This window comes from Crinia signifera, chromosome 4 (genome assembly GCF_055691185.1).
Source record: "Crinia signifera chromosome 4, ASM5569118v1, whole genome shotgun sequence".
Taxonomy (NCBI): Eukaryota; Metazoa; Chordata; class Amphibia; order Anura; family Myobatrachidae; genus Crinia; species Crinia signifera.
In genome coordinates, this window is record NC_139220.1 from 11,334,269 (window position 1) to 11,361,258 (window position 26,990).

General features: G+C 50.9%; 2 protein-coding genes and 1 pseudogene across 2 annotated transcripts; all 3 read right to left on the reverse strand.

Annotated features, from left to right (window-relative positions):
- Window positions 1-219: 219 nt before the first annotated feature.
- On the reverse strand, window positions 220-2,072 carry LOC146073696 (E3 ubiquitin/ISG15 ligase TRIM25-like; annotated as a pseudogene).
- Window positions 2,073-13,540: 11,468 nt separating this feature from the next.
- LOC146073697 (E3 ubiquitin/ISG15 ligase TRIM25-like) lies at window positions 13,541-15,612 on the reverse strand. The gene has a single exon (XM_083181084.1). The coding sequence runs from the start codon at window positions 15,592-15,594 to the stop codon at window positions 14,014-14,016; it is 1,581 nt and encodes a 526-aa protein (XP_083037210.1). The 5' UTR covers window positions 15,595-15,612; the 3' UTR covers window positions 13,541-14,013.
- Window positions 15,613-20,504: 4,892 nt separating this feature from the next.
- LOC146073698 (E3 ubiquitin/ISG15 ligase TRIM25-like) lies at window positions 20,505-24,412 on the reverse strand. The gene has a single exon (XM_083181085.1). The coding sequence runs from the start codon at window positions 24,383-24,385 to the stop codon at window positions 22,787-22,789; it is 1,599 nt and encodes a 532-aa protein (XP_083037211.1). The 5' UTR covers window positions 24,386-24,412; the 3' UTR covers window positions 20,505-22,786.
- Window positions 24,413-26,990: the final 2,578 nt, after the last annotated feature.

Here is a 26,990-nt window from a genome sequence, read left to right on the forward strand (position 1 = left end):
GGCGATATTTTGCACTGCGCCCCTGCCTCCTGCCAGATTTATGAACGGTCAGCATCGCTGACCGTTTCGCCGCCTGCAGCTGTCGACTTCGCCAGCTGCAGGCGGCGATGCCTATACCTAACAGCAGGGACAGCGCCGTCCCTGCTGCTGGGGCTGAGCTGCGCTGGGATCTCGCGAGACTTGCGAGATCCCGCGCATGCGCAGTCAGCCGGCCGGGGGGGGAGGAGATGGCGCATCAGTATTAACTGATGCGCTGTCTCCAGGAGGGACATCGCCGGAGGGGGGAGTTAGCGCTCCCCCACTCCGGCGGCAAGATCTTAATAGATCTTGTCGGTGTCCCCTCCTGCTTCGCCTCGCTAATGAGGCGAAGCAGGAACTGTTATAGCGGCGCGATAGGCGCCGCTATAATAAATCTACCCCTCAGACTCTGGGCAAATTTCTTATGGTAATTTCTCCCAGCTCCTGACTCCACCAGATATAGTTATACATCCTCTCCATACATATAATGCAGCATGGAGGGGCTCAGTGAGGGCGGCAGTGTAGGTGTGTAAGTGTCTGATGGGGTCACACAGAGAATAAAAGGAGATCTGCCCTGCCTCATAATCCAGGTATATCCTCACTCTGTCATAGGGGATATTGTCAGGTAACCGGATCACTGTACTGTCATGTATCACTGAGTAATGATTATTATCCCTACGCAGACACCAAGACTTGTTATTGCATCCAATGACTGACTGACGTCCTCTCCTGTCTATACTGGGATAACACATCCCCACCCTCCATAACACTGACTTACTGACATCCACCTCCCAGTAATGTCGCCCTGAGGAGAATCTCCTGGTGCTTATTACCTGATGATACTGCTGAAATCTCTCTGGTGTTACTGGGTGATTCTGCTTTATATGTGACCTGGATGCAGTTTTCCTGTCACCTGATATCTGTATACAATCACCAGCTGTGGTTACATCCAGTGATAGGTCTGTAGGTTGCACATAGATCCCTGTATTTATCCCTGTTATTATATCAGATAATGTGTGTAATGTCCCTGAGATGAGACCCACATCCAGACCACCTGCACCACGGACCTGGTTATCATGTCTCTCTGTGTCCTTAGTGTCACACAAGTCCCCTGTGTCTGGTTCCTGTAAGACAATCACTGGGTCAGACATGTTACACAGCTCCTCAATGTGACGCATCTTCCCGGACAGCTCGTCCTTCTTTATTTCCAGCTGCTGGATCAGATCAGAGACAGGGAGTGAAACGCGCTGTTCCTGCCTGGAGATCTCACTCAGGACTCTCTTCTCCAGGTCTTCCAGCTGTCTCTTGATGTCTCTAAACAGGGCAGTGACTGTCTCTGTTACACCCGCTGCTTTTCCCTGATCCTCTCTCCTGCGATCCTGCAGTCTCTGGACTCTGTTCTCAGTCTCCGCTCTCTTTGTGGTCAGTTTCTGCAGGACATTCCTCAGCTTCTCCTTCTTCTTCTCAGAAGCCTCATCCAGCGACTCCATCTGATGTCCTCTGTGCCCCCCGATCAGACAGCAGGACACACAGATACAGGCAGCATCCTCAGTGCAGTAATACTCCAGGACCTTCTTATGGACGGAGCATTTCCTGTTCCCCAGGGCAGTGGTGGGGTCACATAAGACGTGTTCTGCTGACTTGCTGTGTACTCTCAGGTGTTTATCACACAGAGAAGCCTCACAATGCAGACAGGACTTAGCAGCAGGTACAGGAGAGTCCACACAGTAAGTGCAGCAGATCCCAGTCTCCTCCTGATCTGGCCGAGCAGACAGGAACCTCCCCACTATGTTACACAGCGTTATGTTCCGTATCAGTGCAGGACGTTCCTGACACTCTGCTCTGCAGTCAGGACAGCTATAAACTCCAGCCCCCTCCTGTGTATCCAGCACACAATCAATACAGACCCGGCAGAAGTTGTGGCCACATCTCAGGGTTACAGGATCTGTATAAATGCTCAGGCAGATGGAACAGTCCAGCTCCGGTCTCAGATCAGCAGACGCCATTGCTGCAGCAGGAGGGAGAAATGAAAGTGAAAGTCTCTGACACTCAGATACCAGTGAGGTCACATTCTGCACACAGGGGGAGGGGGGGGGGGGGGGAGCTGTCACTCAGATACCAGGGAGGTCACATTCTGCACACAGGGGGAGGGGGAGCTGTCACTCAGATACCAGTGAGGTCACATTCTGCACACAGGGGGAGGGGGAGCTGCCACTCAGATACCAGTGAGGTCACATTCTGCACACAGGGGGAGGGGGAGCTGTCACTCAGATACCAGTGAGGTTACATTCTGCACACAGGGGGAGGGGGAGCTGTCACTCAGATTATAGCCACAGACTCAGTTACACCAATCAGAAAAGCTAGTACATAAAGAGGCATCATGCAGGAAATGTACTTAGAATAAAGACTAATTTTCTAAGATAATTATTACATTAGACTATACTCAATTAATTTAAAATACAGGTTTTTGTTTATTGTGGTACAAAATGTAAAAAAAATAATACTGATAAAGATGTAAATGAAAAACTATTATCACTGTAATTATCTATTGTATCCAACAGGCATTGTCCAAGGGGGATACGGTCACTAGGTCCACAAGGGGAAGGTCAACATGCATTGGGTTGGCCAGTGATGGTCAATATGAATTAATGTGGACCCACCTGAAGGTCGACAGGGTCATTAGGTCGACATGGGCTAGGTTGACAGTCAAAAGGTCGATATGGGGTTTTTCACATTTTTTGCGCTGACATGTGTGGACAGGCGGTATTTCATGCCCTACCATCCACTAGGGCGTGGTTGGAGAATAAAATAGTGTGCCGAGCACAGCGAGGCGCCATGCCCAAAAAGGAGGTAGGGGGGGGGGGCACGGTGCACTTTTTTGGTGTCCATGTCGACTGTCGAAATTCGGGATAAAAAATGTGAAAAACCCCACGTAGACCTAGCCTATGTCGACCTAATGCATGTGTCAATCTAATGACCCTGTTGACCTTTAGGTGTCTAGACCTTGATGCATGTCGACCAAGAGTATGCTGAACACTAGGTGCCCCCTGATCGGTACTAGGTACCTCCGGAATAGTCCCACTACTAAAAACAAGTGGAAAGTAACCAGGGGCAGATTGGGATGGAAAACCAGCCCAGGAAATCAGGGAAAGCAGCCCTATAAAAGGGGTGTAGTCAATAAATGGGTGGAGTCTTTTGAGGGCCGTGTAGGGGGGGAAGGATGGTAGACAAGCCCTTCTCAAAAGCAGTAACCCCCTTTTGCCTTTGCGGGGGAGAGAGAGAGAGAGAGAGAGGGGCCAATTTATCATTAATCGAATTTCCAATGCAATCTGGGCAGAATATTACCGCCCAGGATCGCATTGTAAAATGTATGAAATTGGAGTGCGCAGGGACAGGGCTGCGAATGAAGCCCATCCCTGCGAAGCCCTGACCTGGAAGCCGGTCAAAACCACGTATGCGCTGACTCCTCTGACCACACTGCCCTCGCAGTACGATGTGCGATGCAGTGCGGGCAGTACGATGTGTAGCCATAGGCTACAATGGGCTATCGCCATATCAGAATGGCGATAGCCCAGGGATGCGAAGCCGGCTGCCCCATGTTGATACATCAGGCAGCTTCGCATCCCCCATACAAACCTATGGGGGATGCGGCCGGCGGCGCTGCAGGGGAAAATCGCAGCAGGGATCGAAATACATTTGGGGGATACTTAATATTTAGCAGCAAATATTACTTGATAAATGCAGCCCATAGAGAGAGAGGGATCGCAGAGAGAGATAGAGATGGATCGTAGAGAGAGATAGAGAGAGACGGATCGCAGAGAGAGATAGAGAGAGATGGATCGCAGAGAGAGATAGAGAGGGATCGCAGAGAGAGAGAGATGGAGAGAGAGGGATCGCAGAGAGAGAGAGATGGAGAGAGAGGGATCGCAGAGAGAGATAGAGAGAGAGGGATCGCAGAGAGAGAGAGATGGAGAGAGAGGGATCGCAGAGAGAGATAGAGAGAGATGGATCGCAGAGAGAGATGGAGAGAGAGGGATCGCAGAGAGGGATAGAGAGAGATGGATCGCAGAGAGAGATGGAGAGAGAGGGATCGCAGAGAGAAATGGAGAGAGAGGGATCGCAGAGAGAGAGAGAGATGGATCGCAGAGAGAGATGGAGAGAGAGGGATCGCAGAGAGAAATGGAGAGAGAGGGATCGCAGAGAGAGATGGAGAGAGAGGGATCACAGAGAGAGAGAGGGATCGCAGAGAGAGAGAGGGATCACAGAGAGAGAGGGATCGTCGAGAGAGAGGGATCGCAGATAGAGAGAGATGGAGAGAGAGAGATCGCAGAGAGAGAGAGGGATCGCAGAGAGAGAAAGAGAGGGATTGCAGAGAGAGCGCGTGATCACAGAGCAAGGGCACGCAGAGAGAGAAAGAGAGCGAGGGACTGCAGAGAGAGAGCGAGGGACCGCAGAGAGAGAGAGAGATGGATCGCAGAGAGAGATGGAGAGAGAGGGATCACAGAGAGAGAGAGGGATCGCAGAGAGAGAGAGAGAGGGATCGCAGAGAGAGATGGAGAGAGAGGGATCGCAGAGAGAGAGAGAGAGGGATCGCAGAGAGAGATGGAGAGAGAGGGATCGCAGAGAGAGATGGAGAGAGAGGGATCGCAGAGAGAGAGGGATCGCAGAGAGAGATGGAGAGAGAGGGATCGCAGAGAGAGAGGGATCGCAGAGAGAGATGGAGAGAGAGGGTTCGCAGAGAGAGATAGGGACGGATTGCAGAGAGAGATAGAGAGAGATGGATCGCAGAGAGAGAGAGAGGGATAGCAGAGAGAGAGAGGGATCGCAGAGAGAGAAAGAGAGGGATTGCAGAGAGAGCACGTGATCACAGAGCAAGGGACCGCAGAGAGAGAAAGAGAGCGAGGGACTGCAGAGAGAGAGAGAGGGACCGCAGAGAGAGAGAGAGGGACTGCAGAGAGAGAGAGCGAGGGACCGCAGAGAGAGAGAGAGCAAGGGACCGCAGAGAGAGAGGGACCGCAGAGAGAGAGGGACCGCAGAGAGAGCGAGGGACCACAGAGAGAGCGAGGGACCACAGAGAGAGAGAGCGAGGGACCACAGAGAGAGAGGGAGGGACCGCAGAGAGAGCATGGGACCGCAGAGAGAAAGGGACCGCAGAGAGAGCGAGGGACCACAGAGAGAGAGCGAGGGACCACAGAGAGAGAGAGAGGGACCGCAGAGAGAGCGAGGGACCGCAGAGAGAGCGAGGGACCACAGAGAGAGAGAGGGAACGCAGAGAGAGTGAGGGACCGCAGAGAGAGAGAGAGCGAGAGACTGCAGAGAGAGAGAGCGAGGGACCGGAGAGAGAGAGAGGGACCCCAGAGAGAGAGCGAGGGACCCCAGAGAGAGAGAGGGACCGCAGAGAGAGAGAGCGAAGGACCGCAGAGAGAGAGAAAGAGCGAGGGACCGCAGAGAGAGAGAGAGCGAGGGACCGCAGAGAGAGAGAGCGAAGGACCACAGAGAGAGAGAGAAAGAGCAAGGGACCGCAGAGAGAGAGAGCGAGGGACCGCAGAGAGAGAGCGAGGGACCGCAGAGAGAGAGAGCGAGGGACCGCAGAGAGAGAGCGAGGGACCGCAGAGAGAGAGAGCAAGGGACCGCAGAGAGAGAGAGACCGCAGAGACAGAGAGAGAGAGGGACTGCAAAGAGAGAGCAAGGGACCGCAGACAGAGAGAGAGGGACCGCAGAGAGAGAGATAGGGACCGCAGAGAGAGAGAGAGGGATCGCAGAGAGAAAGAGGGACCGCAGAGAGAGAGAGAGAGGGACCGCAGAGAGAGAGATAGGGACCGCAGAGAGAGAGAGATAGGGACCGCAGAGAGAGAGAGGGACCGCAGAGAGAGAGAGAGGGAACGCAGAGAGAGAGAGAGGGATCGCAGTGAGAGAGGGACCGCAGAGAGACAGAGGGACTGCAGAGAGAGAGGGACCGCAGAGAGAGAGAGAGGGATCGCAGAGAGAGAGAGGGATCGCAGAGAGAGAGAGGGATCGCAGAGAGAGAGAGGGATCGCAGAGAGATAGAGAGAGAGGGATTGCAGAGAGAGAGAGAACGAGGGACCACAGAGAGAGAGAGAGAGATAGGGACCGCAGAGAGAGAGAGAGATAGGGATAGCAGAGAGAGAGGGATCGCAGAGAGAAAGAGAGGAACCGCAGAGAGATAGAGAGAGAGGGATTGCAGAGAGATGGAGAGGTATCGCAGAGAGATAGAGAGGGGTCACAGAGAGATAGAGAGGGGTCACAGAGAGATAGAGAGTTTCGTGGGAACCCCTCCCCCACCCGCGGGCACCCCCCCACCCGCGACCCTCCCGAAATTCGCGGGCAGCAGGGGCTGTACAGAAGCAGAAGTACTCACTGTTGATGTCTGGGGGCCACTGGAGGAGGAAGGTGCTGGCCGGAGGAAACATATGAGCCACTGCAGGGCTTCAGATCCCCCGGAGCTTTTACCCTTCCAGCCGCTGCCACGGTTGTGTCAGTCAGCGTGCTCTGCGGTGTCAGTCAGTGTGCTCTGCGGTGTCAGTCAGTGTGCTCTGCGGTGTCAGTCAGTGTGCTCTGCGGTGTCAGCCAGTGTGCTCTGTCACTGCTCTTCAGGCCATTTGTCCGGCCCGGAAAACATGCAAACATGCATGGTCCAGCCCGACAGAGGGGGTGTTTGGACCAGCCCACCGGGAAATTGCCCAGTGTCCCGGTGGGCCAATCCGCCCCTGAAAGTAACAAGTGTACATGGGTAATGACGTACCTCCCAACTGTCGCAATTTTTGCAGGACAATTCAAATTTTTTGGCAGAAGTGTCCCGCAGTAGTGTGGCAGTTGGGAGGCCCCTTATTCATCGCTGCTCTGAGCTTAGCAGGCAGCAGTGTCCCCCAGTAGGGTGGCGGTTGGGAGGCCCCCTGCCCTTCAATGCTCTGAGCTTAGTAGGCAGCAGTGTCCCCCGGTAGGGTGGCGGTTGGGAGGCCCCTGTCCTTCAATGCTCTGAGCTAAGCAGGCAGCAGTGTCCACCGGTAGGGTGGCGGTTGGGAGGCCCCCTGTCCTTCGCTGCTCTGAGCTTAGCAGGCAGCAGTGTCCCCCGGTAGGGTGGCGGTTGGGAGCCCCCCTGTCCCTTGCTGCTCTGAGCTAAGCAGGCAGCAGTGTCCACCGGTAGGGTGGCGGTTGGGAGGCCCCCTGTCCTTCGATGCTCTGAGCTAAGCAGGCAGCAGTGTCCCCCGGTAGGGTGGCGGTTGGGAGGCCCCCTGTCCTTCGATGCTCTAAGCTAAGCAGGCAGCAGTGTCCCCCGGTAGGGTGGCAGTTGGGAGGCCCACAGTGTAATAATGGGGCAGATGTATTAAGCCTTAACAAGAGATAAATGCAAGGGTGATAAGGAGAGATAAACGCCCAGCCAATCAGCTCCTTACTGACTTTTTTCCAAATACAGCCTGTCACATGGCAGTTAGCAGGTGATTGGCTGGACGTTTATCTCTCTTTATCACCCTTACATTTATCTCTTGTTAAGGCTTAATACATCTGCCCCATTATTTGATATGCCGATACAGTTGCAAACAAAGATATTTATTTATTAACAGTTTCTTATATAGCGCAGCATAATCCGTTGCGCTTTACAAAGGAGACAGTGGTACAACAAACAGGGTATTTACAGACAGTCAAAAGGTAGGAGAGCCCTGCTCGCAAGCTTACAATCTATAGGGAAATAGGCATTGATACATAAGGATAGACACTGTATTGTTTATTGCATCGATTCCACCAGAATGCAAGGTTCTATGTCTGGTTCTGGAATTTGATAAGCTTGCCTGAAGAGATGAGTTTTTAAGGAACGCTTATAGGTTTGGAGACTGGAGGAGAGTCTTATTGTGCTTGGGAGGGCCTTCCACAGAGTGGGTGCAGCCCAAAGAAAGTCCTGCAGTCGGGAATGGGAGCGGGTAATGAGTGTGGATGATGTGCAGCATGCATTTATTTTGTGTTTAATTGCGACTGTGTCTGCATACCAAATAATGTTTAGTAGACTTTTTAATGTTAACAAAGTATCACAGAACACAGCAAACCTGCACAGCGCTAGATTTATGTATTTATTTATTAACACTTACATTGCGCAGCAAATTCCGAAGGACTTCCCCAAGGAGTGTAACCCCCAAGCGCTGTGTCGGTGTACTGAGGGATCCTCTCTAAATAGCGCTCTCAGCCAGTACGCCACACGACAGAAGCACAATACATACATTACAATATAATAAAATAATAGATTGTATACATATAAGACAGATAGAAATAATGCAGTTTATAAGGATTTAGAAGACGCAGAAAATAGCAGATTACTATTCCAACCACTTTAGATTGGGCCTGGAGCCTTATATATAATTATACTGGCACCCAGCACCCCCAGATACGGGATGAGGGTAAAAGGGGGTCCGGGAAGCAGAATAACCTCATTCTCCATGCAATGCTCTGCACCGTTTTATTTAATGCCTGCAGAAGCACACATGAGCTCACCGGGTGCTGTAAAGGGTTCCGACAGTCGGGATTCCGACAGTCATTAGCCCGAGGTCAGGATCCCTACTGCCCGGACTCAGACAGCATGGTGAACACAACAAAGCCCCATGCAGGCTCGCTGCGCTCACCACCTATTCTATTCTCCCTCTATGGGGGTCGTGGACCCCCATGAGGGAAAATAGCGTGTGGCCGTCGGGCACCTGTCTGACAGCGCTTGACAGTCGGGATCCCTACGTCGGGTAAATGACTGTCGGGATCCCGACGGTCGGGACCGCACATGTGCAGATACGTGCTTGCGCAAATCCCAAACATCGGTGAAGGAGCTGAATTAATCTGAATCGGCCCCACTGTGTAATAACAGCAGTCTTTGTATCTCAGTCTCGGCTCACACTCTTTGGGGTGAGCTGTGGATAAGGGTGAGAATGTTTTTTAGTAATCATTTTTTTTTACCAAGAGGCATCATATTTATTATTATGTATATTGTGCGGAGTGAGAATAAGATTAATATCGGTACTCTTTACCTATCACGACGCCCACGATCTCCATCGCGGGCGTCGTGGGTAAAGAAATCGCGGTGATCGCGGGCATCGCGGTCAGTACATTAACGGCCGCGACGCGATGCCCGCGATCACCGCGATGTCCCATAGGGTTCAATGTTAAATTTAGTGCTGCCCGCGATTTTACATCCAATGCTTCAATGGCCGCGATTTGGCCATAGGAATCAATGTTAAATGGGCTACATAGCCCAAATAGGCACAATTAACACTTAAATGTCCCCCCAAATTTGTAACGCCGCCCCACGATCCACGCCAACCCGAAGCGTGGCGAGCGGCGGCGGTACGCGTCCTCCGACCTTTTCATACCCCCACTATCCACGTCGGCGTGGAGTTGAGAATAGAATAGTGTGGCGAGCGCAGCGAGCCACCGAGGCCCGAAGCGTGGCGAGCGCAGCGAGCCCCACGAGGGGACGCGGATACCTTCACAGGTAAACGTGGCCCTACGCGGGCTTCACAGGTATCCACGTCCCCTCGCGGGGCTCGCTGCGCTCGCCACGCTTCAGGCCTCGGTGGCTCGCTGCGCTCGCCACACTATTCTATTCTCAACTCCACGCCGACGTGGATAGTGGGGGTATGAAAAGGTCGGAGGACGCGTACCGCCGCCCCTCGCGGGCTCGCTGCGCTCGCCACGCTTCGGGTTGGCGTGGATCGTGGGGTGGCGTGGGGGACATTTAAGTGTTAATTGTGCCTATTTGGGCTCTGTAGCCCATTTAACATTGATTCCTATGGCCAAATCGCGGCCATTGAAGCATTGAATGTAAAATCGCGGGCAGCACTAAATTTAACATTGAACCCTATGGAACATCGCGGTGATCGCGGGCATCGCGTCGCGGCCGTTAATGTACTGACCGCGATGCCCGCGATCAAAGCGATGGGCGCCCAACTAAGTAAAGAGTACCTTAATATCAAAGCAAATAGTTGCCAACCAATAAATCCCATATTGCCGGCAGTAATATATATAATAGTAATATTACCCAATATAGTATCCAATAGGTTTTTATTGATTTTAGGTACAATATTACCCAATATAGATAGTTATATAATGTTATATAGAAATATCTCCCAACAAGCCGTCATAGTGCGGGGAAGTCCCCAGGGTTTCCTGATTGAGAGGAAATGAACATATTGTGTTTGAATGAAGATTCACATTATTATTAGTACATAGTCCTCTATGTAGACAGAACTCTTCTATGGTTGGGATGTGTGTGGGGGGAAGGGGATTGCGATGTTTTTTAACCATCGATGATTTTGTTTTGATGGTAGTACTTTTACCATGAGATAGCGGCATTCCGATGCTTGCCACCATCGAATGGTAAACATTTGATGGTGATTCGATGGTCACGCCCCCCCCCCCCCCCGATCAGACTCGCTGCTGTGCTTCTGCGCTTCTGCGCATGCGTGGCCGTGCTGAAGATACTTGCGCATGTGTAAAGAAGGGCTTTGTTTTGCGCATGAATCATATTCAATTTTTTTTCTATCGAATTCTTTTGATGCGATGGTCAGTTACCATCACATTGAAAGATTCAATACCAGAAGCCCACCCATCATTTGATGGTGGGCTTCTGATGTTCTTCCCTAGGTGGAGTGGGCATGTAAAGTGTTGGCAGGAAGATGTGTATGTGAAGGATGAGAGGGGGTGCAATGTGGCGTGCCAGGGGCAAGTAGGACATAGGGGTATGTGAGATGAAAGCTGGTCTTGTGGTTAAAGGACAGGTGGGGAGCTGGCACTTTGCCTAGGGCAGTGGTTCCCAAACTGTGTGCCGTGGCTCCCTGGGGTGCCTCGGGACACATGCAGGGGTGCTGCGGCTTGGTGGTCCAGGACCAACTCAAATTATTAATGGTTAATTATTTAGGAGCAAAACCAGTGCTGGTGGCTGTCAATCATAGAATGTGTACAAACAGAAGCAAATCCTGCCCTTTTAGCACATAACTGCCGCTAAGAATCGCATATAAACCCAATCTAATTAATTTTTTTGGACCTAGGGGTGCCGTGAAAAAAATTCTGATTCTCTAGGGTGCCGTGAATCAAAAAAGATTGGGAACCTCTGGCCTAGGGTGCAGAAGAACCATGCACCCCCCCCCCCCTCTACAACACTACAGGTGAGTTGGGTATATCTACATATATATATATATCTGTCTGCAATTTACAGTCCTGATTTTATTAATACAGTGCCAATTCGAAGACCCCCAAAACAGGCAGCTGAGGTAAGGCTTGGGGGGGATCGTGTCAGAGTAGAGCGGGCAGTAGCGAACGCAGGGGGGGTTTCTGAGTACCCAGAAACCCCCCTAGGAGTCCAATGGCCCTAGGCTGAAAGCTGAGGGTCCCCTCTTTCTATGGGTATAAGAATTTAAAAAATCGGCCCTTGGGAACCGGAGATATCTGACTTCAAAGCAGTGGTCCCCATCCAAGCCTGTTAATTGCTCTTCCCAGTTTTTTGAGGGTATATTCCGAAAGCTGGGACTCTCCCCCTTTGAGGGACACTAGTAGTTTGTCTCTACTGTTCCCAGAACCAGAGATATCGGCCTTCCAGCAGCTGTTTACTGCTCCAGCTCCACACACCTGGTATGTAGTTTTATATTCTCATTGGCAGATTGCTCTGCCTCCTGAACTCTGATCCCCTTGTCCCCAATAACTTTTGGTAGGTGGGATTCTCTAGTTTTTAATTCCATTAAAATCTAAGAAATCTATTTCTGGGAAGTGGAGATATCTGCAGTCAAGCAAGTTGTCCTCCCACCAGAAAATTGTGAATAATAAGCCCACTCCACTATACACCCCTCCTCTGCGTATTAAACATCCTCTACCACCCTGGAAGTTATGTATCAGGGCCCCTTCATTCAGCCCAATGTCCCCTTCTCCCACCCCATCTCCCACCATCTGTGCAGTAAAGGGGTAATTAGTGGAAATTAATGATCCAGGCCCTACATGCTGAGCAGTTGATATAATACGCCCTACCACCCGCGGGACATCAAAGCTTCCCCCACCCCTACTGCTGGAGGATCAGTAGAGGCCCCAATACATTGCTATGCCCAGGGGTCTACACTGCTGTTGACGCCCCTGTATGTGTATATATATAAATATATATATTATTGTTATTACTTATATACATTTGGTCTATCTATAATACTTTAACTGACCCGGCATATACTGGGTCACCTAAGTGTCCATCTCCGTGCTTTGCTCCGCCCCTCTGGAAACCCCCTTCTGAAAATCCTGCGTTTGCCCTCTTTTCAGAATGTACATATGTAAATGCTGGTAGGTAAGCTCTTATGCCGACACAGTACATAGTGGTAAGTGACAATTATGTTATAAAGAGAGCGCTGTATAATAAGTACAATTATCACCTCAACTAATAATGGTAATTATTCTTAATGATACTGACAGATATCACAATATTAAACAGTCAATGAGGCATGCTGGGAGTTGTAGTCCAGCCTATCTTGTATTATTTGAGGAACAGTCAGTATAAAACTACAATTCCCTGTAAGTAGAGACTTAAAGATACAAAACCCCATTCACCACCTGCATAAATCACAGCCAATAGGAGCAAGTGCTGCACACTGGCAGCCAATCACAGCTGTAGGTGAGACAAAGGGCGGAGACATACCAAAGAAGTATATAAATATTTGGTACTTGTTTCCTAGCAGGGCGCCCACTACTCTATTTACGTAGTGGGCTATTCAGGGTAAGGAAATTGGATCGCATCGCATCCTATGCCATTAATGTCATCCAATCAGATGAGATCCAATTTTTTATCTTATCCTATCTTTTTAATGGGCTAAGTCAGAGAATACATTAAAAAGATAGGATAAGATAAAAAAATCGTATGGCATACAATGAGATGGGATCCAATTTTTTTTATCTTATCCTATCTTTTTAATGGTGAAAGCGCCTAAATACATGTGAAAGATAGGATGCCCCCCACTATCCACGCCACCCCGTAGCGTGGCGAGCACGGTTGACGCCACCCCGCCATCAACGTGAACCCGAAGCGTGGCGAGCGCAGCGAGCCCGCGAGGGGCGGCGGTACGCATCCTCCGACCTTTTCATGCCCTACTATCCACTAGGGCGTGGAGTGAGAATAGAATAGTGTGGCGAGCGCAGCGAGCCACCGAGCCCGAAGCGTGGCGAGCGCAGCGAGCCCCGCGAGGGGACGCGGATACCTTCACAGGTAAACGCGTCCCTTCGCGGGCTTCCCAGGTGTCCGCGTCGCCATGGACACCTGGGAAGCCCGCGAGGGGACGCGTATAACTGTGAAGGTATCCGCGTCCCCTCGCGGGGCTCGCCTCGCTGCGCTCGCCACACTATTCTATTCTCACTCCACGCCCTAGTGGATAGTAGGGCATGAAAAGGTCGGAGGACACGTACCGCCGCCCCTCGCGGGCTCGCTGCGCTCGCCACGCTTCGGGTTCACGTTGATGGCGGGGTGGCGTCAACCGTGCTCCCCACGCTACGGGGTGGCGTGGATAGTGGGGGGCATCCTATCTTTCACATGTATTTAGGCGCTTTCACCATTAAAAAGATAGGATAAGATAAAAAAAATTGGATCCCATCTCATTGTATGCCATACGATTTTTTTATCTTATCCTATCTTTTTAATGTATTCTCTGACTTAGCCCATTAAAAAGATAGGATAAGATAATAAATTGGATCTCATCTGATTGGATGCCATTAAGGCCATACGATGCGATGCGATCCGATTTCACTACGGTGCCGTACGTAGAAAATCTGGGCGCCCTGCTAGGAAACAAGTACCAAATATTTATAATGAGAGTTTCTAACCCTGCAATTAGAGAACACATCCAGGCACACTGGTCACCTGACTACACTGGAGGAGGGGCTCAGATGTAGCACCTCCCACTGCTTCATTCTATTGGCTTAGAGTCCCACTAGTTGTATTCCCCTTCCTGTGATGTCACCAGTCTCTGGGCAAATTTCTTATGGTAATTTCTCCCAGCTCCTGACTCCACCAGATATAGTTATACATCCGCCCCATACAAATAATGCAGCATGGAGGGGCTCAGTGAGGGCGGCAGTGTAGGTGTGTAAGTGTCTGATGGGGTCACACAGAGAATAAAAGGACATCTGTCCTGCCTCATAATCCAGGTATATCCTCACTCTGTAACAGGGGATATTGTCAGCTACCTGGATCTCTGTACTGTCATGTATCACTGAGTACTGATTATACCTCTTCCTCCACAGACACCAGGACTTGTTATTATATCCAATGTCTGACTGATGTCCTGTCCTGTCTATACTGGGATAACACATCCCCACCCTCCAGTACTCTGACTTACTGACATCCACCTCCCAGTAATGTCGCCCTGAGGAGAATCCCCTGGTGCTTATTACCTGATAATACTGAAATCTCTCTGGTGTTACTGGGTGATTCTGGTTTATATCTGACCAGGATGCAGATTTCCTGTCACCTGATATCTGTATCTTATTGCCAGCTGTGGCTACATCCAGTAATAGGTCTGTAGGTTCCTGCACATAGATCCCTGTATTTATCCCTGTTATTATATCAGATAATGTGTGTAATGTCCGGGAGATGAGACCCACACCCAGACCTCCTGCACCATGGACCTGGTTATCGTGTCTCTCTGTGTCCTCAGTGTCACACAAGTCCCCTGTGTCCGGTTCCTGTAAGACAGTCACTGGGTCAGACATGTTACACAGCTCCTCAATGTGACGCATCTTCCCGGACAGCTCGTCCTTCTTTATTTCCAGCTGCTGGATCAGATCAGAGACTGAGAGTGAAACGCGCTGTTCCTGCCTGGAGATCTCACTCAGGACTCTCTTCTCCAGGTCTTCCAGCTGTCTCCTGATGTCTCTAAACAGGGCAGTGACTGTCTCTGTTACACCCGCTGCTTTTCCCTGATCTTCTCTCCTGCGCTCCTGCAGTCTCTGGACTCTTTTCTCAGTCTCCGCTCTCTTTGTGGTCAGTTTCTGCAGAACATTCCTCAGCTTCTCCTTCTTCTTCTCAGAGGCCTCATCCAGCATCTCCACCAGGTGTCCCCGATGCTCTCCAGCTGAGCAGTACACACAGATACAGGCAGCATCCTCAGTGCAGTAATACTCCAGGACCTTCTTATGGACTGAGCATTTCCTGTTCCCCAGGGCAGTAGTGAGGTCACATAAGACGTGTTCTGCTGACTTGCTGTGTACTCTCAGGTGTTTATCACACAGAGAAGCCTCACACAGCAGACAGGACTTAGCAGCAGGTACAGGAGAGTCCACACAGTAAGTGCAGCAGATCCCAGTCTCCTCCTGATCTGGCCGAGCAGACAGGAACCTCCCCACTATGTTACACAGCGTTATGTTCCTCTGCAGTGCAGGACGCTCCTGACACTCTGCTCTGCAGTCAGGACAGCTATAAACTCCAGCCCCCTCCTGTGTATCCAGCACACGATCAATACAGACTCGGCAGAAGTTGTGGCCACATCTCAGGGTTACAGGATCTGTATAAATGCTCAGGCAGATGGAACAGTCCAGCTCCGGTCTCAGATCAGCAGCCATCTCTGGAAGCAGGAAGGAGGAAATGAAAGAGGCGGTCCCTGACACTCAGATACCAGTGAGGTCACATTCTGCACACAGGGGGAGGGGGGGGGGGAGCTGTCACTCAGATACCAGTGAGGTCACATTCTGCACACAGGGGAGGGGGAGCTGTCACTCAGATACCAGGGAGGTCACATTCTGCATACAGGGGGAGGGGGAGCTGTCACTCAGATTATAGCCACAGACTCAGTTACACCAATCAAAAAAGCTAGTACATAAAGAGGCATCATGCAGGAAATGTACTTAGAATAAAGACTAATTTTCTAAGATAATTATTACATTACACTAGACTCAATTAATTTGAAATACAGGTTTTTGTTTATTGTGGTACAAAATGTAAAAAAATACTGATAAAGATGTAAATGAAAGACTATTATCACTGTAATTATCTATTGTATCCAACAGGCATTGTCCAAGGGGGATACGGTCACTAGGTCCACAAGGGGAAGGTCCACATGCATTGGGTTGGCCAGTGATGGTCAATATGAATTAATGTGGACCCACCTGAAGGTCGACAGGGTCATTAGGTCGACATGGGCTAGGTCGACAGTCAAATGGTCGACATGGGGTTTTTCACATTTTTTGCGCTGACATGTGCGGACAGGCGGTATTTCAAGCCCTACCATCCACTAGGGCGTGGTGGGAGAATAAAATAGTGTGCCGAGCACAGCGAGGCGCCATGCCCAAAAAGGAGGTAGGGGGGGGGGCACGGTGCACTTTTTTGGTGTCCATGTCGACTGTCGACATTCGGGATAAAAAATGTGAAAAACCCCACGTCGACCTAGCCCATATCGACTTAATGCATGTGTCAATCTAATGACCCTGTTGACCTTTAGGTGTGTAGACCTTGATGCATGTCGACCAAGAGAATGCTGAACACTAGGTGCCCCCTGATCGGTACTAGGTACCTCCTGAATAGTCCCACTACTAAAAGCAAGTGGAAAGTAACCAGGGGCAGATTGGGATGAAAAACCAGCCCAGGAAATCTGGGAAAGCAGCCCTACAAAAGGGGTGGAGTCAATAAATGGGTGGAGTCTTTTGAGGGCCGTGTAGGGGGGGAAGGAAGGTAGGGAAGCCCTTCTCAAAAGCAGTAACCCCCTTTTGCCTTTGCGGGGGAGAGAGAGAGAGAGAGAGATAGGGGCACATTTATCATTAATCGAATTTCCAATGCAATCTGGGCAGAATATTACCGCCCAGGATCGCATTGTAAAATGTATGAAATTGGAGTGCGCAGGGACAGGGCTCCGAAAGAAGCCCATCCCTGCGAAGCCCTGACCTGGAAGCCGGGGGGTCAGCGCATGCCTGGTTATGCGCTGACCCCTCTGACCACACTGCCCTGGCAGTGCGATGTGCGATGCAGTGCGGGCAGTACGATGTGTAGCCATAGGCTACAATGGGCTATCGCCATATCAGAATGGCGATAGCCCAGGGATGCGAAGCCGGCTGCCCCATGTTGATACATCAGGCAGCTTCGCATCCCCAATACAAACCTATGGGGGATGCAGCCGGCTTCGCTGCAGGGGGGAATCGCAGCAGGGATCGAAATACATTTGGGGGATACTTAATATTTAGCTGCAAATATTACTTGATAAATGCAGCCCATAGAGAGAGAGATAGAGACGGATCGTAGAGAGAGATAGAGAGAGAGGGATCGCAGAGAGGGATAGAGAGAGATGGATCGCAGAGAGAGATGGAGAGAGAGGGATCGCAGAGAGAGATAGAGAGAGATGGATCGCAGAGAGAGATAGAGAGAGATGGATCACAGAGAGAAATGGAGAGAGAGGGATCGCAGAGAGAGATGGAGAGAGAGGGATCGCAGAGAGAGATGGAGAGAGAGGGATCGCAGAGAGAGATGGAGAGAGAGGGATCGCAGAGAGAGATGGAGAGAGAGGGATCGCAGAGAGAGATGGAGAGATATGGATCGCAGAGAGAGATGGAGAGAGAGGGATCGCAGAGAGAGATAGAGACGGATCGTAGAGAGAGATAGAGAGAGATGGATCGCAGAGAGAGATAGAGAGAGATGGATCGCAGAGAGAGATAGAGAGAGATGGATCGCAGAGAGAGAGAGAGAGGGATCGCAGAGAGAGATGGAGAGAGAGGGATCGCAGAGAGAGATGGAGAGAGAGGGATCGCAGAGAGAGATGGAGAGAGAGGGATCGCAGAGAGAGATGGAGAGAGAGGGATCGCAGAGAGAGATGGAGAGATATGGATCGCAGAGAGAGAGAGAGATATGGATCGCAGAGAGAGAGAGGGAGATATGGATTGCAGAGAGAGCGAGTGATCGCAGAGCGAGGGACCGCAGAGAGAGAAAGAGAGCGAGGGACCGCAGAGAGAGAGAGAGAGAGGGATCGCAGAGAGAGAGAGAGGGACCGCAGAGAGAGAGAGAGGGACCGCAGAGAGAGAGAGAGAGGGATCGCAGAGAGAGAGAGAGGGACCGCAGAGAGAGAGAGAGCGAGGGACCGCAGAGAGAGAGAGAGAGAGGGACCGCAGAGAGAGAGAGAGAGGGACCGCAGAGAGAGAGAGAGAGGGACCGCAGAGAGAAAGAGAGCAAGGGACCGCAGAGAGAGAGAGAGGGACCGCAGAGAGAAAGAGAGGGATCGCAGAGAGAGAGAGAGGGACCGCAGAGAGAGAGAGAGGGATCGCAGAGAGAGAGAGAGAGGGACCGCAGAGAGAGAGAGAGAGGGACCGCAGAGAGAAAGAGAGCAAGGGACCGCAGAGAGAGAGAGAGAGGGAACACAGAGAGAGAGTGAGAGGGACCGCAGAGAGAAAGAGAGCAAGGGACCGCAGAGAGAGAGAGAGGGACCGCAGAGAGAGAGAGAGGGATCGCAGAGAGAGAGAGGGATCGCAGAGAGAGAGAGAGAGGGACCGCAGAGAGAGAGAGAGAGGGACCGCAGAGAGAAAGAGAGCAAGGGACCGCAGAGAGAGAGAGAGAGGGAACACAGAGAGAGAGTGAAGGACCGCAGAGAGAGAGAGCGAGAGACCGCAGAGAAAGAGAGAGCGAGGAACCGGAGAGAGAGAGCGAGGGACCGCAGAGAGAGAGAGCGAGGGACCGCAGAGAGAGAGAGCGAGGGAACACAGAGAGAGCGAGGGACCGCAGAGAGAGAAAGAGCGAGGGACCGCAGAGAGAGAGAGAGAGAGAGAGGGACCGCAGAGAGAGAGCGCGAGGGACCGCAGAGAGAGAGCAAGGGACCGCAGAGAGAGAGAGTGAGGGACCGCAGAGAGAGAGAGAGACCGCAGAGACAGAGAGAGAGAGTGGGACCGCAAAGAGAGAGAGCGAGGGACCGCAGAGAGAGAGGGGCCGCAGAGAGAGAGAGAGACCGCAGAGAGAGAGAGAGCGAGGGACCGCAGAGAGATAGGGACCGCAGAGAGAGAGAGATAGGGACCGCAGAGAGAGAGAGATAGGGATAGCAGAGAGAGAGGGACCACAGAGAGAGAGGGATCGCAGACAGAGATCGCAGAGAGAGAGAGAGGGGACCGCAGAGAGAGAGGGACCGCAGAGAGAGAGAGAGGGGTCGCAGAGAGAGAGAGAGAGGGATCGCAGAGAGAGGGATCGCAGAGAGATAGAGAGAGAGGGACCGCAGAGAGAGAGAGAGAGAGGGATCGCAGAGAGATAGAGAGAGAGGGGTCACAGAGAGATAGAGAGAGAGGGGTCACAGAGAGATAAAGAGAGAGGGGTCACAGAGAGATAGAGAGTATGGGGGGTTGCAGAGAGATTCGTGGGCACCCCCCCCCCCCCCCCGAAATTTGCGGGAACCCCTCCCCCACCCACGACCCCCCCAAAATTCGCGGGCACCCCCCCCCCCACCCACAACCCTCACGAAATTCGCGGGCAGCAGGGGCTGTACAGAAGCAGAAGTACTCACTGTTGATGCCTGGGGGCCACTGGAGGAGGAAGGTGCTGGCCGGAGGAGACAAATGAGCCACTGCAGGGCTTCAGATCCCCCGGAGCTTTTACCCTTCCAGCCGCTGCCACGGTTGTGTCAGTCAGCGTGCTCTGCGGTGTCAGTCAGTGTGCTCTGCGGTGTCAGTCAGTGTGCTCTGCGGTGTCAGTCAGTGTGCTCTGCGGTGTCAGTCAGTGTGCTCTGCGGTGTCAGCCAGTGTGCTCTGCGGTGTCAGTCAGTGTGCTCTGCGGTGTCAGTCAGCGTGCTCTGCGGTGTCAGTCAGTGTGCTCTGCGGTGTCAGTCAGTGTGCTCTGCGGTGTCAGTCAGTGTGCTCTGCGGTGTCAGCCAGTGTGCCCGACAGAGGGGGGGTTTGGACCAGCCCACCGGGAAATTGCCCAGTGTCCCGGTGGGCCAATTCGCCCCTGAAAGTAACAAGTGTACATGGGTAATGACGTACCTCCCAACTGTCGCAATTTTTGCAGGACAATTCAAATTTTTTGGCAGAAGTGTCCCGCAGTAGTGTGGCAGTTGGGAGGCCCCTTATTCATCGCTGCTCTGAGCTTAGCAGGCAGCAGTGTCCCCCGGTAGGGTGGCGATTGGGAGGCCCCCTGCCCTTAAATGCTCTGAGCTAAGCAGGCAGCAGTGTCCACTGGTAGGGTGGCGGTTGGGAGGCCCCCTGTCCTTCGCTGCTCTGAGCTTAGCAGGCAGCAGTGTCCCCAAATAGGGTGGCGGTTGGGAGCCCCCCTGTCCCTTGTTGCTCTGAGCTAAGCAGGCAGCAGTGTCCACCGGTAGGGTGGCGGTTGGGAGGCCCCCTGTCCTTCGATGCTCTGAGCTAAGCAGGCATCAGTGTCCCCCGGTAGGGTGGCGGTTGGGAGGCCCCCTGTCCTTCGATGTTCTAAGCTAAGCAGGCAGCAGTGTCCCCCGGTAGGGTGGCAGTTGTGAGGCACCCAGTGTAACATTATTTGATATGCCGATACAGTTGCCCACAAAGATATTTATTTATTAACAGTTTCTTATATAGCGCAGCATATTCCGTTGCGCTTTACAAAGGAGACAGTGATACAACAAACAGGGTATTTACAGACAGTCAAAAGGTAGGAGGGCCCTGCTCGCAAGCTTACAATCTATAGGGAAATAGGCATTGATACATAAGGATAGATACTGTATTGTTTATTGCATCGATTCCACCAGAATGCAAGGTTCTATGACTGGTTCTGGAATTTGATAAGCTTGCCTGAAGAGATGAGTTTTTAGGGAATGCTTATAGGTTTGGAGACTGGAGGAGAGTCTTATTGTGCTTGGGAGGGCATTCCACAGAGTGGGTGCAGCCCGAAGAAAGTCCTGCAGTCGGGAATGGGAGCGAGTAATGAGTGTGGATGATATGCAGCATGCATATATTTTGTGTTTAATTGCGACTGTATCTGCATACCAAATAATGTTTAGTAGACTTTTTAATGTTAACAAAGTATCACAGAACACAGCAAACCTGCACAGCGCTAGATGTATGTATTTATTTATTAACACTTACATTGCGCAGCAAATTCCGAAGGACTTCCCCAAGGAGTGTAACCCCCAAGCGCTGTGTCGGTGTACTGAGGGATCCTCTCTAAATAGCGCTCTCAGCCAGTACGTCACACGACAGAAGCACAATACATACATTACAATATAATAAAATAATAGATTGTATACATATAAGACAGATAGAAATAATGCAGTTTATAAGGATTTAGAAGACGCAGAAAATAGCAGATTACTATTCCAACCACTTTAGAATTGGGCCTGGAGCCTTTATATAATTATACTGGCACCCAGCACCCCCAGATACGGGATGAGGGTAAAAGGGGGTCCGGGAAGCAGAATAACCTCATTCTCCCTCCAATGCTCTGCACCGTTTTATTTCATGCCTGCAGAAGCACACATGAGCTCACCGGGTGCGGTATAGGGTTCTGACAGTTGGGATCCCGACAGTTATTAGCCCGAGGTCGGGATCCTTACAGCCCGGACTCAGACAGCATGGTGAACACAACAAAGCCCATTGTGGGATTGCTGCGCTCGCCACCTATTCTATTCTCCCTATATGGGGGTCGTGGACCCCCATGAGGGAAAATAGCGGGTGGCCGCCGGGCACCTGTCTGTCAGTGTTTTGACAGTCAGGATCCCGACGTTGGGTAAATATCTGTCGGGACCGCGTCCGGCACCCGAGCTCACCGTGATTATACTGCGCCCATTCAGCCCGGGGTTTGCGCAGATACGTGCTTGCGCAAATCCCAAACATCGGGGAAGGGGCCAAATTCATCTGAATCGGCCCCACTGTGTAATAACAGCAGTCTTTGTATTTCAGTCTCGGCTCACCCTCTTTGGGGTGAGCTGCGGATAAGGGTGAGAATGTTTTATTAGAATTACTGTTTAGTTAACCAAGAGACGATCATAGAAGTGAGAACGTACACGAGGTTAAATTGCATTTGGAATTTATTGCATAGGCATCATATTTATTATTATGTATATTGTGCTGAGTGAGAAGAAAATGAATATCAAAGCAAATAGTTGCCAACCAATAAATCCCATATTGCCGGCAGTAATGTTAGTATCAATACCTGTTACATTACCCAATATAGATAGTTATATAATGTTATATAGAAATATCTCCCAACAAGCCGTCATAGTGCGGGGAAGTCCCCAGGGTCCTGTGTCCAGGAAACATCGGCAGTACAACTAAGGGAATAGATGGGACATGATATCTTACTGCATCAATCTTTTATTGTATGCTTAGGGGTAGAAACAGAGAGGGGCACATTTAGTAAGCTCGGTGAAGTGATAATGTGGCTGATACTTTATCACCAGCCAATCAGCTCCTAACTGTAAAGTTACAGGCTTGGTTTGAAAAATGACAGGTAGGAGCTGATTGGCCGGTGATAAAGACCAGATACTTTATCACTTCCCCGAGCTTAATAAATCTACCCCAGAATTCTAACAATCAGGGTATAGAAGTGGTATATAAGATTTAAAAAAAAGATAGATATTATATCCCAAATACAGGTAATATTAAATTAGAATTCAATTATTCCTTTGTTTTGTAACTTCTTTATCTATAATCATTTCCTGATTGAGGGGAAATTAGTTGTGTTTTAATGAAGATTGAAATGAATATAAGTACATAGTCTTCTATATAGACAGAACTCATTGTTTCTATGGTTGGGGTGTGATGGGCATGTAATGTGTCCCACCAGTCCTATTCCTCTTCCTGTGATGTCACCAGTCTCTGGGCAGATTTCTTATGGTAATTTCTCCCAGCTCCTGACTCCCCCAGATATAGTTATACACCCTCTCTCTACACGTAATGCAGCATGGAGGGGCTCAGTGAGGGTGGCAGTGTAGGTGTGTAAGTGTCTGATGGGGTCACACAGAGAATAAAAGGAGATCTGTCCTGCCTCATAATCCAGGTATATCCTCACTCTGTCATAGGGGATATTGTCAGGTAACCGGTTCTCTCTCCCATCATGTCTCACTGAGTACTGATAAATACAGAATAACCCTGGTTCCTCCCTACGCAGACACCAGGACTTGTTATTATATCCAATGTATGACTGCTGTCCTCTCCTGTCTATACTGGGATAACACATCCCCACCCTCCAGTCCTCTGACTTACTGACATCCACCTCCCAGTAATGTCGCCCTGAGGAGAATCCCCTGGTGCTTATTACCTGCTCACACTGAAATCTCTCTGGTGTTACTGGGTGATTCTGGTTTATATCTGACCCGGATGCAGATTTCCTGTCACCTGATATCAGTATATAATTACCAGCTGTGGCTACATCCAGTAATAGGTCTGTAGGTTGCACATAGATCCCTGTATTTATCCCTGTTATTATACCAGATAATGTTTGTAATGTCTCTGAGAGGGAACCAACATCCAGATCTCCTGCACCACGGACCTGGTTATTATGTCTCTCTGTGTCCTCAGTGTCACACAAGTCCCCTGTGTCTGGTTCCTGTAAGACAATCACTGGGTCAGACATGTTACACAGCTCCTCAATGTGACGCATCTTCCCGGACAGCTCGTCCTTCTTTATTTCCAGCTGCTGGATCAGATCAGAGACTGAGAGTGAAACGTGCTTTTCCTGCCTGGAGATCTCACTCAGGACTCTCTTCTCCAGGTCTTCCAGCTGTCTCCTGATGTCTCTAAACAGGGCAGTGACTGTCTCTGTTACACCCGCTGCTTTTCCCTGATCTTCTCTCCTGCGCTCCTGCAGTCTCTGGACTCTTTTCTCAGTCTCCGCTCTCTTTGTGGTCAGTTTCTGCAGAACATTCCTCAGCTTCTCCTTCTTCTTCTCAGAAGCCTCATCCAGCATCTCCACCTGGTGTCCCCGATGTTCTCCAGCCAAACTGCAGGACACACAGATACAGGCAGCATCCTCAGTGCAGTAATACTCCAGGACCTTCTTATGGACGGAGCATTTCCTGTTCCCCAGGGCAGTGGTGGGGTCACATAAGACATGTTCTGCTGACTTGCTGTGTACTCTCAGGTGTTTATCACACAGAGAAGCCTCACACAGCAGACAGGACTTAGCAGCAGGTACAGGAGAGTCCACACAGTAAGTGCAGCAGATCCCAGTCTCCTCCTGATGTGGCCGAGCAGACAGGAACCTCCCCACTATGTTACACAGAGGAATGTTCTGTATCAGTGCAGGACGCTCCTGACACTCTGCTCTGCACTCAGGACAGCTATAAACTCCAGCCTCCTCCTGTGTATCCAGCACACGATCAATACAGACCCGGCAGAAGTTGTGGCCACATCTCAGGGTTACAGGATCTGTATAAATGCTCAGGCAGATAGAACAGTCCAGCTCCTGTCTCAGATCAGCAGACGCCATCGCTGGCAGCAGGAGGGAGAAATGAAAGTGAGAATCTCTGACACTCAGATACTAGTGACTCCACCCAGAATAAATCTCTTTAAACCACTGATCGCCTGATGCCCCTCACCACTCAACACCTTGAACCCCGTGACCTGTCTCCTCCCAATTCTTTCCCCTTTTGTAACCTTCCCCTTGTACCTGAAATAACCATTCGGTCAAGTAATTTTGGCGAATTAATTGGTCACAATTTATTAACTTGTTTACAAATTCTCTGTTACTTAATTTGGGTGGCAAAGATAGCACTGCGGTCCACCAGCCCCTTATCAACTGAATCATGTAACCGCCTGGGAGACCGGGATCCCCTTCTCTCAACTGACGACCTGTACCCGTGGGTGATCCCGTTTTGCCCCCCGACGCCAGGCCTGGCGCCCTCCGTTGGCTGGCCCGCAGTACTTCCGCCAACGCTAGGTCCTAGGACCGTAGCCCGCCACCCAACCGTGACCCTGCCTCGCCCTGGGACCTACTCTATTCTGGTTTCCTGTCCCCTGATGCCTGCTGGTGTCCTAGTCTCCTGTTTACTCGCTGCCCAGAAGTTTCTTGCTTGTTGCCGTGGTAATCTGGGCTGGGTTATGAGATGCTCAGATGGGTGTTAGTTGTGTAACATTTCCTTCATTGACTTTTTGTAACTTGCCGATTGCCATCTGCCAACGCCTTTGATAGTTTTCTCTGAGCACCCTGCTTCGGATGCCGCCGTGGCTGCTCCAATTCTAAAAGAGTGCGTGCCATATTCCTTTTCTTTCCTGCCGCTTGCTACCACGCAGCGTTTGAACAATGTTCTGAATTGGTAAATGGTGAGTGGAGTTGCGTCTGCATGATCTAGGAATGATGTGCCCTCCCCCGTTCTGTGCCCCAAGAAATCTTTTACCCAGTTGACTGGGCATGTTGTTGGGTTGCTTCCTTCCTTCAGCGTCACCCATTTTCCTTTCCCTTGCTGGTCCGTCTTGGACCTGTGAATCTTGCAGACCACCATTATGTCGCTAATCGATACGTTGCTTGCCAACATGCCCGATGTCTTGCACCTCTTTGACGCGGCCACCAGCTCGCTCACTCTAAAAGCCCCGTAGAAAGCCATTGCAAAAGCCGCCCTCAGCAGTGCTGTTTCGTGTTCTCCCTTGCAAATTTCGCTCGCTGCCGACATGAGCTGTTCTAACATGGGCTCCGTAATGGGCCGCCTGGAGTCCGGTTCGGCTGGGCTTCGCCTGCCCCATCCTTTCATCATCCTGCTGATGGTAAAGTTCTTAGTTATGTCGGCTCTCCCTGACATGTTGGAGAAGAAGGTGATGGCGGCTAGCGCCACCCTTGCCTGCGCTCTGGATTTGCCGTCTTTGTACATGTCCCACAGAAATGCCTTTAGCGATTCGTTCTCCTCCCTCTTTTTCTTACCCTCTCTTGCTGCCATTTCTCTATGCTTCTCCCACTTTTCCCAAGCTGCCCTGTAGTTTCTCCATGTCACCGGCACTAATGAATCCCTCACCATCTTGTTCACCCCGTCTTCACAATCTGCCATAAGTAAGGAGGACAGGTTAGACCTTGCAATTGCGCCTGCGGTGCCGCCTCCCTAAAGGCTTTGCATTTTCCCCTGGAGAGGGCATTGGCTATTGTGTTGTCTATCCCAGGCACGTGCTTGGCGTGGAAGTAAATGTTATGTTGCAGACATCTCAATACCAGGTGCCTGATCAGGTTAATCGCTGGCGGGGAGGAGGCACTTTGCTTGTTGACCGCCTGCACCACCCCCAAGTTGTCACACCAGAAAGTTATCTCCTTGTTGGCTAACCTGCTGCCCCACAATTCCACTGCTACTATTATTGGGAACAGCTCCAGAAGCAGCAAGTTCTTTGTCAGCCCCTCCTCTGCCCAGCTCTGGGGCCACAGTGCAGCGCACCATTCTCCTTCTAGGTAAGCTCCGAAGCCCCATGACCCCGCTGCATCAGTGTACAGTTGCAGCTTCTTGTTGGGCACCGGCGGTGCCGGCCAGATCCGTACTCCATTGAATGTTTGCAAAAAGGTTTCCCACATGAGCATGTCTTCTCTAATTTCCATCGTTAACGTAACCAAGTGATGCGCCTTCTTCACCCCCACTGTGGCCCTTTCCAGTTTGCAGCAGAAGATTCTGCCCATGGGGATCACTCTGCACGCAAAGTTTAGTGACCCCAGCAATGATTGTAGCTGTTTTAGTGTCAATTTTCTTGCTCTTGCGTGCTCCCTCATCTGCCCAAGGAGGTTGGACACCTTGTCCTCTGGTAACCTGCACAGCTTGACTGAGGTGTCTATTTCTATGCCTAGGTAGGAGAGCCTTGTTGTTGGTCCTTCCGTTTTTTCGGTTGCTATTGGTACCCCGAATGTGTGGAATAGCGCCTGGGTGGATTTGAGCAGCTGCTCGCATCTATCAGTATTAGCCTGGCCGACCAGTAGAAAGTCGTCCAAGTAGTGTGCATTGTCTTACTGCCTGTTCCTGCTTCCACACACCAGTGCAGGAACGTACTGAATTTTTCGAAGAAAGCACATGAAATGGCGCAGCCCATTGGTAAGCATAGGTCAATGAAATAACTACCCTCAAATTTGA